This window comes from the organism of the source record quoted next, unplaced genomic scaffold, assembly GCF_019419815.1.
Source record: "Pyrus x bretschneideri cultivar Hongxiangsu unplaced genomic scaffold, Pyrus_bretschneideri_v1 Contig4, whole genome shotgun sequence".
Classification (NCBI taxonomy): Eukaryota; Viridiplantae; Streptophyta; class Magnoliopsida; order Rosales; family Rosaceae; genus Pyrus; species Pyrus x bretschneideri.
This window is the reverse complement of record NW_025999723.1, coordinates 13,307,645-13,319,723: the sequence shown is the minus strand read 5'-3', so window position 1 is coordinate 13,319,723 and position 12,079 is coordinate 13,307,645. Positions and strand designations below refer to the sequence as shown.

General features: G+C 40.0%; 2 protein-coding genes across 2 annotated transcripts; one reads left to right on the top strand and one right to left on the bottom strand.

Moving 5' to 3' along the window:
- Window positions 1-1,117: 1,117 nt before the first annotated feature.
- LOC103941855 (pentatricopeptide repeat-containing protein At3g61520, mitochondrial-like) lies at window positions 1,118-3,898 on the top strand. Its single transcript, XM_009352051.3, has one exon. It carries the CDS (start codon window positions 1,306-1,308, stop codon window positions 3,625-3,627), a length of 2,322 nt encoding a protein of 773 aa, XP_009350326.2. The 5' UTR covers window positions 1,118-1,305; the 3' UTR covers window positions 3,628-3,898.
- Window positions 3,899-7,855: 3,957 nt separating this feature from the next.
- On the bottom strand, window positions 7,856-9,641 carry LOC103941856 (WRKY transcription factor 22-like). Its single transcript, XM_009352052.3, has 3 exons — window positions 9,019-9,641; window positions 8,784-8,894; window positions 7,856-8,683 (listed from the first exon to the last, which is right to left on the bottom strand). Exons 1-3 carry the CDS (start codon window positions 9,474-9,476, stop codon window positions 8,206-8,208), a joined length of 1,047 nt encoding a protein of 348 aa, XP_009350327.2. The 5' UTR covers window positions 9,477-9,641; the 3' UTR covers window positions 7,856-8,205.
- Window positions 9,642-12,079: the final 2,438 nt, after the last annotated feature.

The window sequence follows — 12,079 nt, the reverse complement described above, 5'->3', positions numbered from 1 at the left end:
TGAGCTAGGCTAGCTCAAGCTCGGACAAGCCTAGAACCAAAGCTTGATTGGGCACATGAGCTTCACTCCTCTGAACTTGTACGATGCGCATAATTTAAATAATTTTCCTCACAGATTTTGCACGCCCTTGCTTACATGGTTCCGATGTTCTGCACACTTGTTCTCTTTCCCCTCTATCAGGCGTGCTAGTATATCATAGTCTTGCTGGAATGATGCAGCATCCATATCATGCCAAGGTTACAAGGAAGAGGCGACTGACGGTTCATTTTCTGGCGCTGCCCACAGCCCATATAGAACAAGTGCTCAAGATGTTAATGGTTTTTAAGGTTCGTTGCAAAAGTGGGGTTTGGACAAGGCAGCATCTGCAGCAGCTGAGAAGATCAATAGAAGCAACTAACCTAGCGGAGGCAGCCAGACAAGCGACGGATAAGGGGCGAACCTAGCAGAATTCGTTTCTAAGGGCAGGGCTCGCGTTGAAAGTTAGATAACGAAGTAAATAGGTACGTAATGAAAATGTGCAACACCGACGCTGTCTGGTGGCCTCTATGCAACTGCGAGGTATCCAAAATATGCAACTGGTTTCCACTTTTAAGTTGTCATAGAAATGTTTTATTCTTCTGCATAAAGTTGTGTTTAGAATTTGGAAGCAACTTCAGAGACAAGACTCGAATCCATTTCGGGGTTTTATTCGTAACCTTATGTGATTACTATTTGAGTACAAAGAATATGAGAACATTATTATTTGCTGCAGTTGAGGAGTGATTTATATTCTGTCCGATGTAACAACAGAGGAATGGTTTCTACGAGTGTGAAATGCATACAAACTTCTCCCGTGGAACTTTGCTAGTTGCATGTATTTTGTGCAAACGGAATCGAAGCTGGAATCTTAATACATGTACAATTTCTACGATTACTTGTAGTTGTACCAAGAGAAATAAGAAATTAGGTCTATATACGAGAGTAAGGAATGTGGATTGGATCAACTAGATGGGATCATAGGAGTAGTTGATCTAATTTCTGATTTACCGAGGATTAGATTACTAATTTTGATGTATACTCGTATATTTTTATTTTATTTGATTGTATATTGATTTCTTATGTGTCAGTAAACAAATAAAATGAGAGATTAGAAATCGAAATCATTCTCTTTTTTCTCAAACAAATGATCAAACAATCATAATTTTACTAACAAACCCATTAAAGAAAAATTAGACACCAAATCAAAATTGAAATAAACAGTCCTAAAGTGCAATCCCATGTCTTCTGAAACCCTAATCCCCTACTTCAAATTTCCCCCAAAACAAAATGAACCACCTATCACTCTCAGCCTCAAAGCACCTCCTTAAACCCCAACCCTCCAAAACCCAATCCTCCGTCGTTCTCCTCCTCCTCAATCACCAATTCTCCACCGATTCCGATCTCAATCCCAACCCCAAACCCAGCAAACAACCCCATGAAGATGACTCGCTAGTAACCCAAGTCGTCCAACTCCTCGAATCCGATGAAAAAGACTGGAACTTGGACCAGCTCCGCCACCTCCTCTTCTCCGACTCCGCCGCCGCTCCTTCTCCTTGCTCTCTCTTCCGCATCACTCGCCGCCTCAACACTTCCTCCAAAGCCCTCAAGTTCTTCGACTACGTTTCCGAGAATGTGGCAACCTCACCAGACTCGGCGGCGGCGGCCTCGCTCTCTTCATCATTCCAGGCCGTTCTCGAGCTCGCTAAGCGAGAACCCAACTCGCAAACTAGGCTTTTCGACATGTATAAGATGGCGAAAGAGCGGAACATTCCGGTTAATATGAGCGCCGCTGTTCTGCTAGTTCGATCGCTGGGCTTTGCTGGTATGGTGGATGAGGCGGTCAATGTGTATAACGGTCTGGAGCCCGGTTTGAAGAATACCCATCTTCGCAATGGGGTGATTAGTGTGCTGTTGAAATGGGGACGGGTCGATGATGCACTGAAGGTGCTCGACAAAATGTTTGATCCAAATGCAGAGTTCCAGGTTGACAGTGTTACTGCTGATATTGTGCTTTCCTCTTTACTGAAGAGAGAGCGGCCCGGGAGGAGCGTCAGTGAGGAGGACATTGTGGGTTTGGTGCAGAAATTTGGGGAGCATGGTGTGTTTCATGATAGTTTGAAACTTACAAAATTGATCACGTCGTTGTGTAGGAACAGGAACACTAGTCGGGCTTGGGACGTTTTACATTACATTATTAATTCTGGTGGTGCTGTAGAAGCTGCTTGTTGCAATGCGCTTTTGACAGATTTGGGAAGAGTTAAAGATTTTAAGAGGATGAATGAGCTTGTGGTAAAGATGAAAGAAATGGGCATCCCTCCCAATGTTGTAACTTTCAGTATTGTCATTAACTATTTGTGCAAGTCTAGGAGGGTGGATGAGGCCTTGGAGTTGTTTCAAAGGATAAGTGGAGGAGGAGAGAAAACTGATGGGATTTCGGCTGAACCCGATGTGATCATTTATAACACTCTGATTGATGGACTTTGTAAAGTGGGAAGGCAAGAAGAAGGATTACGTCTGATGGAAAAAATGAGATTGCAAGATGGCTGTGCACCTAATACTGTTACCTACAATAGTTTGATTGACGGTTTCAACAAGGTTGGGGACATCGAGAGGGGTCGTGAGCTCTATGATCAAATGAAGGAGGAAGGTATACCGCCAAGTGTAGTTACTCTCAATACTTTGGTTGATGGTCTTTGTAAACATGGGAGGCTCAACAGCGCACTGGAGTTCCTTAATGAAATGCAGAGGGATGGTATAAAAGGCAATGTCACGACGTACACGATGCTAATCACTTCCTTTTGTAATGTAAACAATATTGGCATGGCAATGGAACTGTTTGAGCAAATGTTAAGTTCTGGATGCTCCACAGATGCAAAAGTTTACTACTGCTTGATCTCTGGTTTAAGCCAAGCCGGAAGGATGGATGATGCCAGCATTGTTGTATCAAAGTTGAAGGAGGCCCGGTTCTCCCTGGATGTCATTGCCTTCAATGTTTTGATTAACGGGTTCTGCAAGACAAAAAAACTCGAGAAGGTGCATGAGATGATCCAGGAAATGGAGACAGCTGGAGTAAAGCCTGATAGCATCACATACAACACGCTGATTTCGTATTTGTGCTCAGCTGGGGAACTTACAACTGCTGATAGAGTACTGAGCAAGATGATAAATGAGGGCCTTGTTCCAACGGTTTTCACTTTTGGATCATTGATTCACGCATATTGTTTGAAGGGCGATACATACAAAGCCATGAAGATCTTCAGAGACATGGGTTCTAAGTGGAGTGCTCCTCCCAACACAGTAGTATACAACATCTTAATAGATTCTTTATGCAAGAATAATGAAATGGACGTCGCACTTTCGTTGATGGATAGTATGAAAGATAAGGGAGTGAGACCTAATACCTTGACATTCAACGCCATGTTCAAAGGTCTTAAGGAGAATAATTTGCTGGACAAAGCATTTAAATTAATGGATCAAATGATTAAACAGGCTTGTAATCCGGATTATGTAACCATGGAGATCCTGAGCGAATGGCTTTCTGCTGTTGGTGAAACTGAAAAGTTGAGAAGGTTTGTGCAAGGATATGAAGTTGCTGCTTCCACTGCATAGAGTATCTGCACTTACAGAAGGATGCGAGCATCGATTATAGATTGTCAGCCGTTCTCAGGAGAAAGCATAACTGCTTAACTGAGCCTTTGTTTCTGCAGCATTGTTCGTGTCCTTGGCGGAAGGGATTCCACCCTTCCGTGTTGAGATTAGGCCGAGTAACATTGCAGCGAATGAGTTTATATTGGTTCTCATTTCCTTGTATGAAAACACTATATTGGTCCGTGTTGATCTCTTGTGGTTGTATACAAGGATTTCTCATGTTTGAGTTCTATATCATATGATCCAATTTTTCTGGGGCACGAATGCGTATGAAGAACTAAGAACGACCCATCGGATGGTTTACCAGACTGGAGTGGTGCTACGCCGCTCAATCGGCGAAAGTACCACTCCACGGGCACAATGATAAGTACGTGTTCGTTGTGTAGACGGACCCGACGATCATGTCCTAACAAATGTTTTGCTTTTCTAGGACTAGAGTAATTACATCTTTTTGTGTAACGTGGGTCGACCTCCACCGTCGATATGGGCAAGAAAGATATGCCCATTTGCACCATGTTTCTTTAATTGAGCCAATCAGCATCCGATGTACAAGTTCTTTGCCTACAACGGGAATCAAAAAGTAAATAAAATTGTAGCATCTTGTTTGTGGAGGTTTCCTCGTTTTTCTGATTCCATCTAACTTCTGGTTCTTGTCCTTGTGTGAATGAGATTGACTTTTCCGAAACAAATTGTTTTTGTTTGTTTTGTAGCATTGATCGATGCACTGAAGGGATGAGGATCCTCTCCATACGTTCTTTGTGAGGATTCTAGAAATTCTCACATTCTATCAATTCATCTTATATCGTATAATTAGTTTTCGTTAGATACTATTTGTGTTTAATTTTAAATAAAAAAAAATTATAATGATTTCTGTTGCACGATGTACGATGAAAGAATAGGATAAATCGTGACGAACACTACCGAACTACAAGCTTACTATGGGCGAAATTTTGTCTTGTTAGGACATTGCATTTATACTAGCCTCAACCTCCAAGCTTGTCAGTATTTCTTACTTTCTTAATGACCACTGAACAAGATAAACCTCTAAAAAATTATTATGCTTTAAAAAGAAAATTTTATATGTATTATTGTGAGTCATAGAGGATGCATTGTTACATCCCACATCGCCTAGGGGAATGGATCATGTAAGCCTTATATGTATATTCTCATCTCTACCTAGCACAAGGCCTTTTGGGAGCTCACTAGCTTCGGGTTCCATAGGAACTCTGAAGTTAAGCGAGTTCGCGTGAGAGCAATCCCAAAATGGGTGACCCACCTAGGGAAGTTCTTGTGTGAGTTCTCACAAACAAAACCATGAGGGCGTGGTCAGGGCCCAAAGCGGACAATATCGTTCTATGGTGGAGTCGAGTACACGATGTGGTGGGGGCCCAGGCCGGGATGTGACAATTTAGTATTAGAGTCAATTCCTGGTCGGAGGTGTGCCGACGAGGACGTTGAGCCCCTAAAGGGGGTGGATTGTTACATACCACATCACCTAGGGGAGTGGATCCTGTAAGCCTTATATGTATATTCTCATCTCTACCTAGCATGAGGCCTTTTGGGAGCTCACTGGGTTCAGGTTCCGTAGGAATTCTGAAGTTAAGCAAGTTAGCGCAAGAGCAATCCTAGGATGGGTGACCCACCGGGAAATTCTTGTGTGAGTTCTCATAAACAAAACCGTGAGGGCGTGGTCAGGGCTCAAAGTGGACAATATCGTGCTACGGTAGAGTCGAGTACGGGATGTGGTGGGGGCTTGGGCCGGGATGTGACAATTTGGTATCAGAGCCAATCCCTGGCCAGAGGTGTGCCAACGAGGACGTCGGGCCCCTAATAGGGGTGGATTGTTACATCCCACATTGCCTAGAGGAGTGGATCTTGTAAGCCTTATATGTATATTCTCATCTCTACCTAGCACGAGGCCTTTTGGGAGCTCACTAGATTCGGGTTCCGTAGGAACTCTGAAGTTAAGCAAGTTCACGCAAGAGCAATCCTAGGATGGGTGACCCATTGGGAAGTTTTCGTGTGAGTTCCAAGAAACAAAACCTTGAAGGCGTGGTCAAGACCCAAAGCGGATAATATCATGCTACGGTGGAGTCGAGTTCAGGATGTGCTGGGGGCTCAGGCCGGGATGTGACAATTTGGTGTTAGAGCCAATCCCTAACCGAAGGTGTGCTGACAAGGACTTCGGGCCCCTAAGGGGTGGTGGATTGTTACATCCCACATCGCCTAGGGGAGTGAATCTTGTAAGCCTTATATGTATATTCTTATCTCTACCTAGCACGGGGCATTTTGGAAGCTCACTAGCTTCAGGTTCCGTAGGAACTCTAAAGTTAAGTGAGTTCACATGAGAGTAATCCCAAGATGGGTGACCCACTGAGAAATTCTCGTATAAGTTCCTAGAATCAAAACCGTGAGGGCATGGTCGAGACCCAAAGCAAACAATATCGTGTTACGGTGGAGTCAAGTCCGGAATGTGGTGGGGACCTAGGCCGGGATGTGACATGCAACTTTTGGGGACTTTCTTCGAAAATTTAGTATTAGCCAGTTTACGTCAAGAAGAAAGACTTAGACCATGTCCAACTGGGCTATTAAACATACTATGCCATATTTAATCTTAAAATTGATAAAAATAATCTCTCCAAAAAGCTAAAAGGGATTCTGACTAGAAGAATTAAGCTAAGTTTAGCCTCATGACACGCGACATGCAGCCCATGGCAGACAAGCTTGGCCCAAAAAAAAGTAACTAAATGTGAAGGAAAATAAAATATAATCATGCATGGTTAGAGATGAAAAAATTTAGCACTAAAGTAATTTTTAAAATATTAATTTTTAGAAAGCTAGAACATATATCTAAGGACTAAGTTTAACCTTTCATAAATAGAAATGGCTTTACATAAAGGAAGGGTAACTTTAAGAGAGAATCCGACTTTATATTTACAAGATTCATTTCAAACAATAATCAATCAAAACCCACTATTTTTTTAGAACAATGATATTCACACATTCATTTCCACTTCTCACACGCTTTGGTCATTGATCTTTTTTAATTCAATCGATCAGATGATCGAAAATTAAGAGAGATGTGTAAAAAGTAAAATTTGTGTGTGGATAACATTACCTTTTTTTAAAAAATACAAATACTGTTAACATTATATTTGTCAATATTAACATTTAGTCTTCAATTTATTAAGAAACAAACTGTAAATTTAAATTACTTATGTGTACTAATCACTTGGGACTCCAAGTCTAAACCTTGCTCTCTTGTGACCACAAATTGGGCATTGTGTGTATGTTGCCAAAGCTGTGATTGATGTTGATAGTTTCATTAATATAAAGCCCAAATAAGAAAATATTTAGTTTACCCCAACTGGACTTTATACAATCTCTAGAAATTCCATTCTAATCGAGAGGATAAGTCTATCTTTCCAAATTTCATGTATATATTAATTAGTTGGAAAAATAGTTATGGAATTTTAAATATAAAAAATAATAAAAAATTATATTTAAGACTTGTCATGTGATGAGTTTTTATTAAATTGTAGTGTCACTCAGCGAAGTCTAGTGCCAGACAAAATCATACACAAGTTTTCCTCTAAATTTGGTAGCAAGGGGAGAGATGTCACTCCATATCCTGCCACATCATATTTGGCTTATCTCTTGGAAAACATTGTTGCTGTCCTTTTTAATGTTATTATTTATTTAGACATTTTGACATCCTCTTTAAAGATGCTCTAAAATATCAAATAAATAAACATAAAAACAAACTTTGGTGCCAAAACTGGCTTTTGGACTTTGGTACCAAATTGGCTTTTGGAACTTGAGTCATGCTCTCTTAAGTCCTCATTTTGAAGACTTGTGGGGATTAAATACATATTAGTCACATGATTATATTAGTTTAGATTCAAATGCTTAAAATATTTGACAACTTAATAAACCAAAATTAACTTAAAATCTATGAACCATTAGAGAAAACTCATTTTATTGTTTTGTTTTTAAGTTGTCAAATATTTTAAGTATTTAACTATAAATTAATATAATCTTGTGATTAATATGCATTAATCCTCATTCCTTATAGATTTTTAAAATGAAGACCTCAACCGAGCAGGACTCAACTGATTTGGCTATGCGCATGTACAAGAAAGCTTATTGCATCGAATTAAAAAGGGATTCGCTTGATAAAACCGTCACAGGAGCCAACATTAAAGTCGAAATTTCACTGTTCTTTGTAGTAGTAGTTAATCACTACCATTAACTTTGCTCAAAGTTCAAACAAAAACCAATCAACAAATAAAAAAGATAATTAATTGACTAATCTAAAAATCTACAAGCCTTTTTACCCCTATTATTCTCATAATTAAGCATTAATCAAGATTCCCACCCATAATTACAACCCCTGTACTCCCTCTCTCTAACCCCCCAATGTAAATAAAAAGTTAAAAATACCCCCACAGGAAAAAGAGAGCTGTTTTTGTTTCCTCTTTTTTTTTTTTCTCTGTAGTTTTGTTTTCTTCACAAAAGAGCTGACTTTTCTTTGCTGAATCAGATACTACCAGCAGCAGTGGCAGCACTACTGGAAATCCAAGGCATGCCGAAGCTCACCGGCGAGTGATCAGAGAAGTAATCTTCGGCAAGACCGTCCAAACCTTCAAAGAAATCGTCACTCACTACCGAGTCGCATATCCCCAACAACTCGTCCTCCTCGTCGGTAATCAAAGGACTCCCCTTCTCCTCCTTGCAGCTGCTTTCCACGGTCGTACTCCGAGCTGCAACGACAGGCTCCTCGTCCACAGAAGCCGAGGTTGTCGGAGATGTGGGTTTCGCAGAGTCACCGCCCGTGGTTTTTTGTGGTGAGAGGGGCTTCTGGCGCGTGGAGCCGGCGAGCGAGTTGCGGTGGGTCGGGGCTGGGTGGTTGTGCTCCGCCGTGTAGGTGACTATAAAAATATTCGGGTCGGACTTGTTCCGCTCCACTTGCTTCCGGGCCATACAACCCTTTGAGCTGCTACATCTGTAATATCCCCTGTTTTTTTGTTCCAAAAACAGAACATTTAATTTAATAAAAAAATTCAAATTTTAAATTTCTGAGAAAAATTATATGAAAAAAAAAATGAAAAACCCACCTTGGATATGGGGAGCCCTTGATGGGCTTTTGGCCGTACTTCCGCCATGCCCATATGTCAGAAGAGAGACCCTCCGCCGGAACTTGGCACACTTTTTTAAGCTGGTTCTTTCTGAAATGTTAAAAAAATCGTAAATAAATGAAATTATGAATTAAATAGCCCAATTTCGAGATGGGTATCTTTCAAAATTCGATATTTTTGAAGTTCGAAACAAAAAAGGAGTGAAAAATCGTACCTTTTTTTGGATCGTGCGGTGGTGGAAGATGATGGCTTGGAGTGCTGGGTTTGTTGCTGGCGGTGATACTGTATGGGATGTGTTTGATCTTTGGGTGTGGTCAGAGAAGAGAGAGAAGTCAAGGGAGAGAGAGTGGGTGGTGTGATTTGTGGGGAGGACAGAGGAGGCTGAGATTTGGGGTAGAAGGGCCTGTAAAGGTCATGTAGTTCTTCAATGGCACTTTTGGGTTTAATGATGGGATCTGAAAGTGGGAGAGAGAAGAGGAGTTGCTGTTGTTGAGAAGTTTGATCAAATGAAGAGAAGGAAGCAGCTGCTGGGTTTGAATGGAAGCCAGAGATGTTGAGACTTGTGGTGGCGGCAGCGGAGGAGGCTCTGGTGGATGTTGTAGTGGTGTTGCTTGTGGTGGTGGCGGTGAAGCAGCCTCTGACCACCGCTTGAAGATCCCAATCGTCCTCCATGAGAAGAGAGAGAGAGAGAGAGAGAGACAAGGCTTCTGAATCTGTACCTAGTGTCTGCTAGCTATCACTGTTTGAGGACAGAGAAAAGGAGAGAGACAAAAGAAGGCGCTGACTTTTTGTTAGAGAGAGAGAGAGAGAGAGAGAGAGAGGGATGATAAGGGGGTAACGAGAGAGGAATTATACAAACAATGTATTTATAGGGAGGGAGTGGGATTTTGATGCACAAAAGTCTAAAGGGGCAGAAAACAAGTGGTTTTCCTAGTGAGAGAAAGGGGGAGGAGAGAGAAAGAGAGAGGGCATCTCTATGCATTTGTTTTTGCTTTTAGAAAGAAAAAATTAAATAAATTAGCGAAAATGGAAACCGGTTTTGGGGTTGACTTAGTAAATGTCAAAGAGGGTTTTGATAGGAAAAGTTCCACACGGTGTCTAGGAGTGGAGCTCGTGAGTTATACCGACAGTGGAGAGAGAGATAAAGAATTGAAATTTTTATTTTTAATTTTGATTTGAAATATAATAATATAAATTTAAAAGTGGAAGCCGGTTAATTTGGGTGCTCCTGATCAGCTATTGCAAGATTTTTAGTGGGTAGATAAAGTTGGTAAAATGACGATTCGCATTTAATTAGCAATTCTTAACACCCAATTAAGAGAATAAACACCTAATTATGATCATTCTGGATTAATCAGTTCAATTAAGCCTTCAATTTAGTTTGATCAATTTCGATGATTGTGGCATTTAATTAGTTTGATCAATTTCGATGATGGTGGCATTTAATTAGTTCTGCAATTTAAGAAATCATTCTAAATTGCAACTCTCCAATATTTTAGTGTCATTCTAAATTAATCTCAATTTTTTAAACATTTCAAACAAGCACCCAGCCTATTGAAATGTCACAACCATTAAGTCCAAGTTAATTTTTCAAGCATAAATTATAAGAAAAACTAATGAAAAGAGCTTCAAATCTTTACATTTTAATAAAAAAATCATACACTAAATTTTATTAATGATAAGGACAAAAAATAAAAATAAATAAATAACTTAAAAAAATCCAACCCCACTCCCCAAAACTCTATAACTCCAACTCACCCTCTTCCGTAACCCCATCCCAATCCCCTCTCCCACAGTACCTATAGTCTATCCCTCCTTCACTAATACCACTAATTACGATGCAAGATCACCTCCATCCTCCACTCCCATCGCTCGTTACTCCTTGCCATCATCAATTTTCGATCCCCCAACCTTTACAGAAAGCTTCACCTACAACTCATCTGCCCAATACTTCATCGTTAGCTCCATCCACAAACACACCATCCTCTCTGTCTCCGCGCCTCCTTCCACGACAAAGCCTAGCAAACCTATACCCTAATTGCCTAACCTTCAAATCAAACCCAATATCCTTCGTGCCTCATTTTCTAGAAAGCCATAGCTTGATGGAACAAGGTTGCATAAGGGAAGGTTTGCCAATAATAGAAGGGAACAATGTCAAATCAAATCAAGTCCATTAACTGTATTTTTCAATAAAAAGTGAACTGTTTGAGAAAATTGCAAATTCTGATTAATCTATGTTATCGCAAGTTCTAGATGGTTGCTAACTCTGACTGTATTTTCATAAATAGTGTAGTAGTTTCATAAACAGTGTCTAAGTTTTCATAACCAATGTCTAAGTTTTCATAAACAGTGTAGTAAGTTTCATAAACAGTGTCGTAAGTTTCATAAACAATGTAGAAAGTTTCATAAACAGTTTGTGCACGTGTCAGATTTTTTTTTTAATATTAAACTTATGCCTTTTTCATTAAAATTTAAGTTATTTTGTCCTTTTTAGTAAAATTTAAGGGTCTTTCATTAAATGTTAAGTCTTTTTAATTAAATAAAGTTATAGCATGGTTTTTAATTAAAATAAACTTTGCCCAAGCTCTTTTCATGAAAGTTCCCTAAATTATATTCAAAATTCACCAATTGGGTATATCATGGTCATTCTAAATTAGTCTCAACCCTTAATCAAATAAGTATTGATTGAATCGAAAAGAGACCCAAATTGAAATTACATTAGGAGGGCAATCTCCTATCAAAGAAGAGGGTTAAGAATGTAGTTAGGGTTTCCAGCAGCTTGTTTCTGCTCATGTGATTTCCTCATATGACGCTTTTCAGCTCGTAAAACCTCCAACTCTTCTTTGTGGACAGTGAAGATGGTGGTGATCACATCATGATAGTCCATATCATTTCAGCAACCTCCTTGGCCTTCTTGTCGATGTTGGTGGCTTGAGTTGTAGGGTTGAGTTGGTGGTTTTGTGTTGGGTTTGGAGGTGATCGCATGATGAAGGTGGTGGTGACCGTTAATTGGTGGAGGTTATGCCTTCCATGATCTTCTATTGATTTTGGAGACAAAGTAACCCCTAGTTAATTGAATAGATTTTTTTTTTTTTGACAAAAAAAATGTAACGTCTTTTTTTATTTTTTTTATTTTTTAACAAACGATAACATCTACACTAAGGAAGTGAGGAGTGGGCTAAACCTTACAATGGGCTGACCATAGTAATGTGATTCAACTTCGCCTTTGGCGAGAATTGAACATAATACCTCACTTACAAGTGAAAAAGAATACC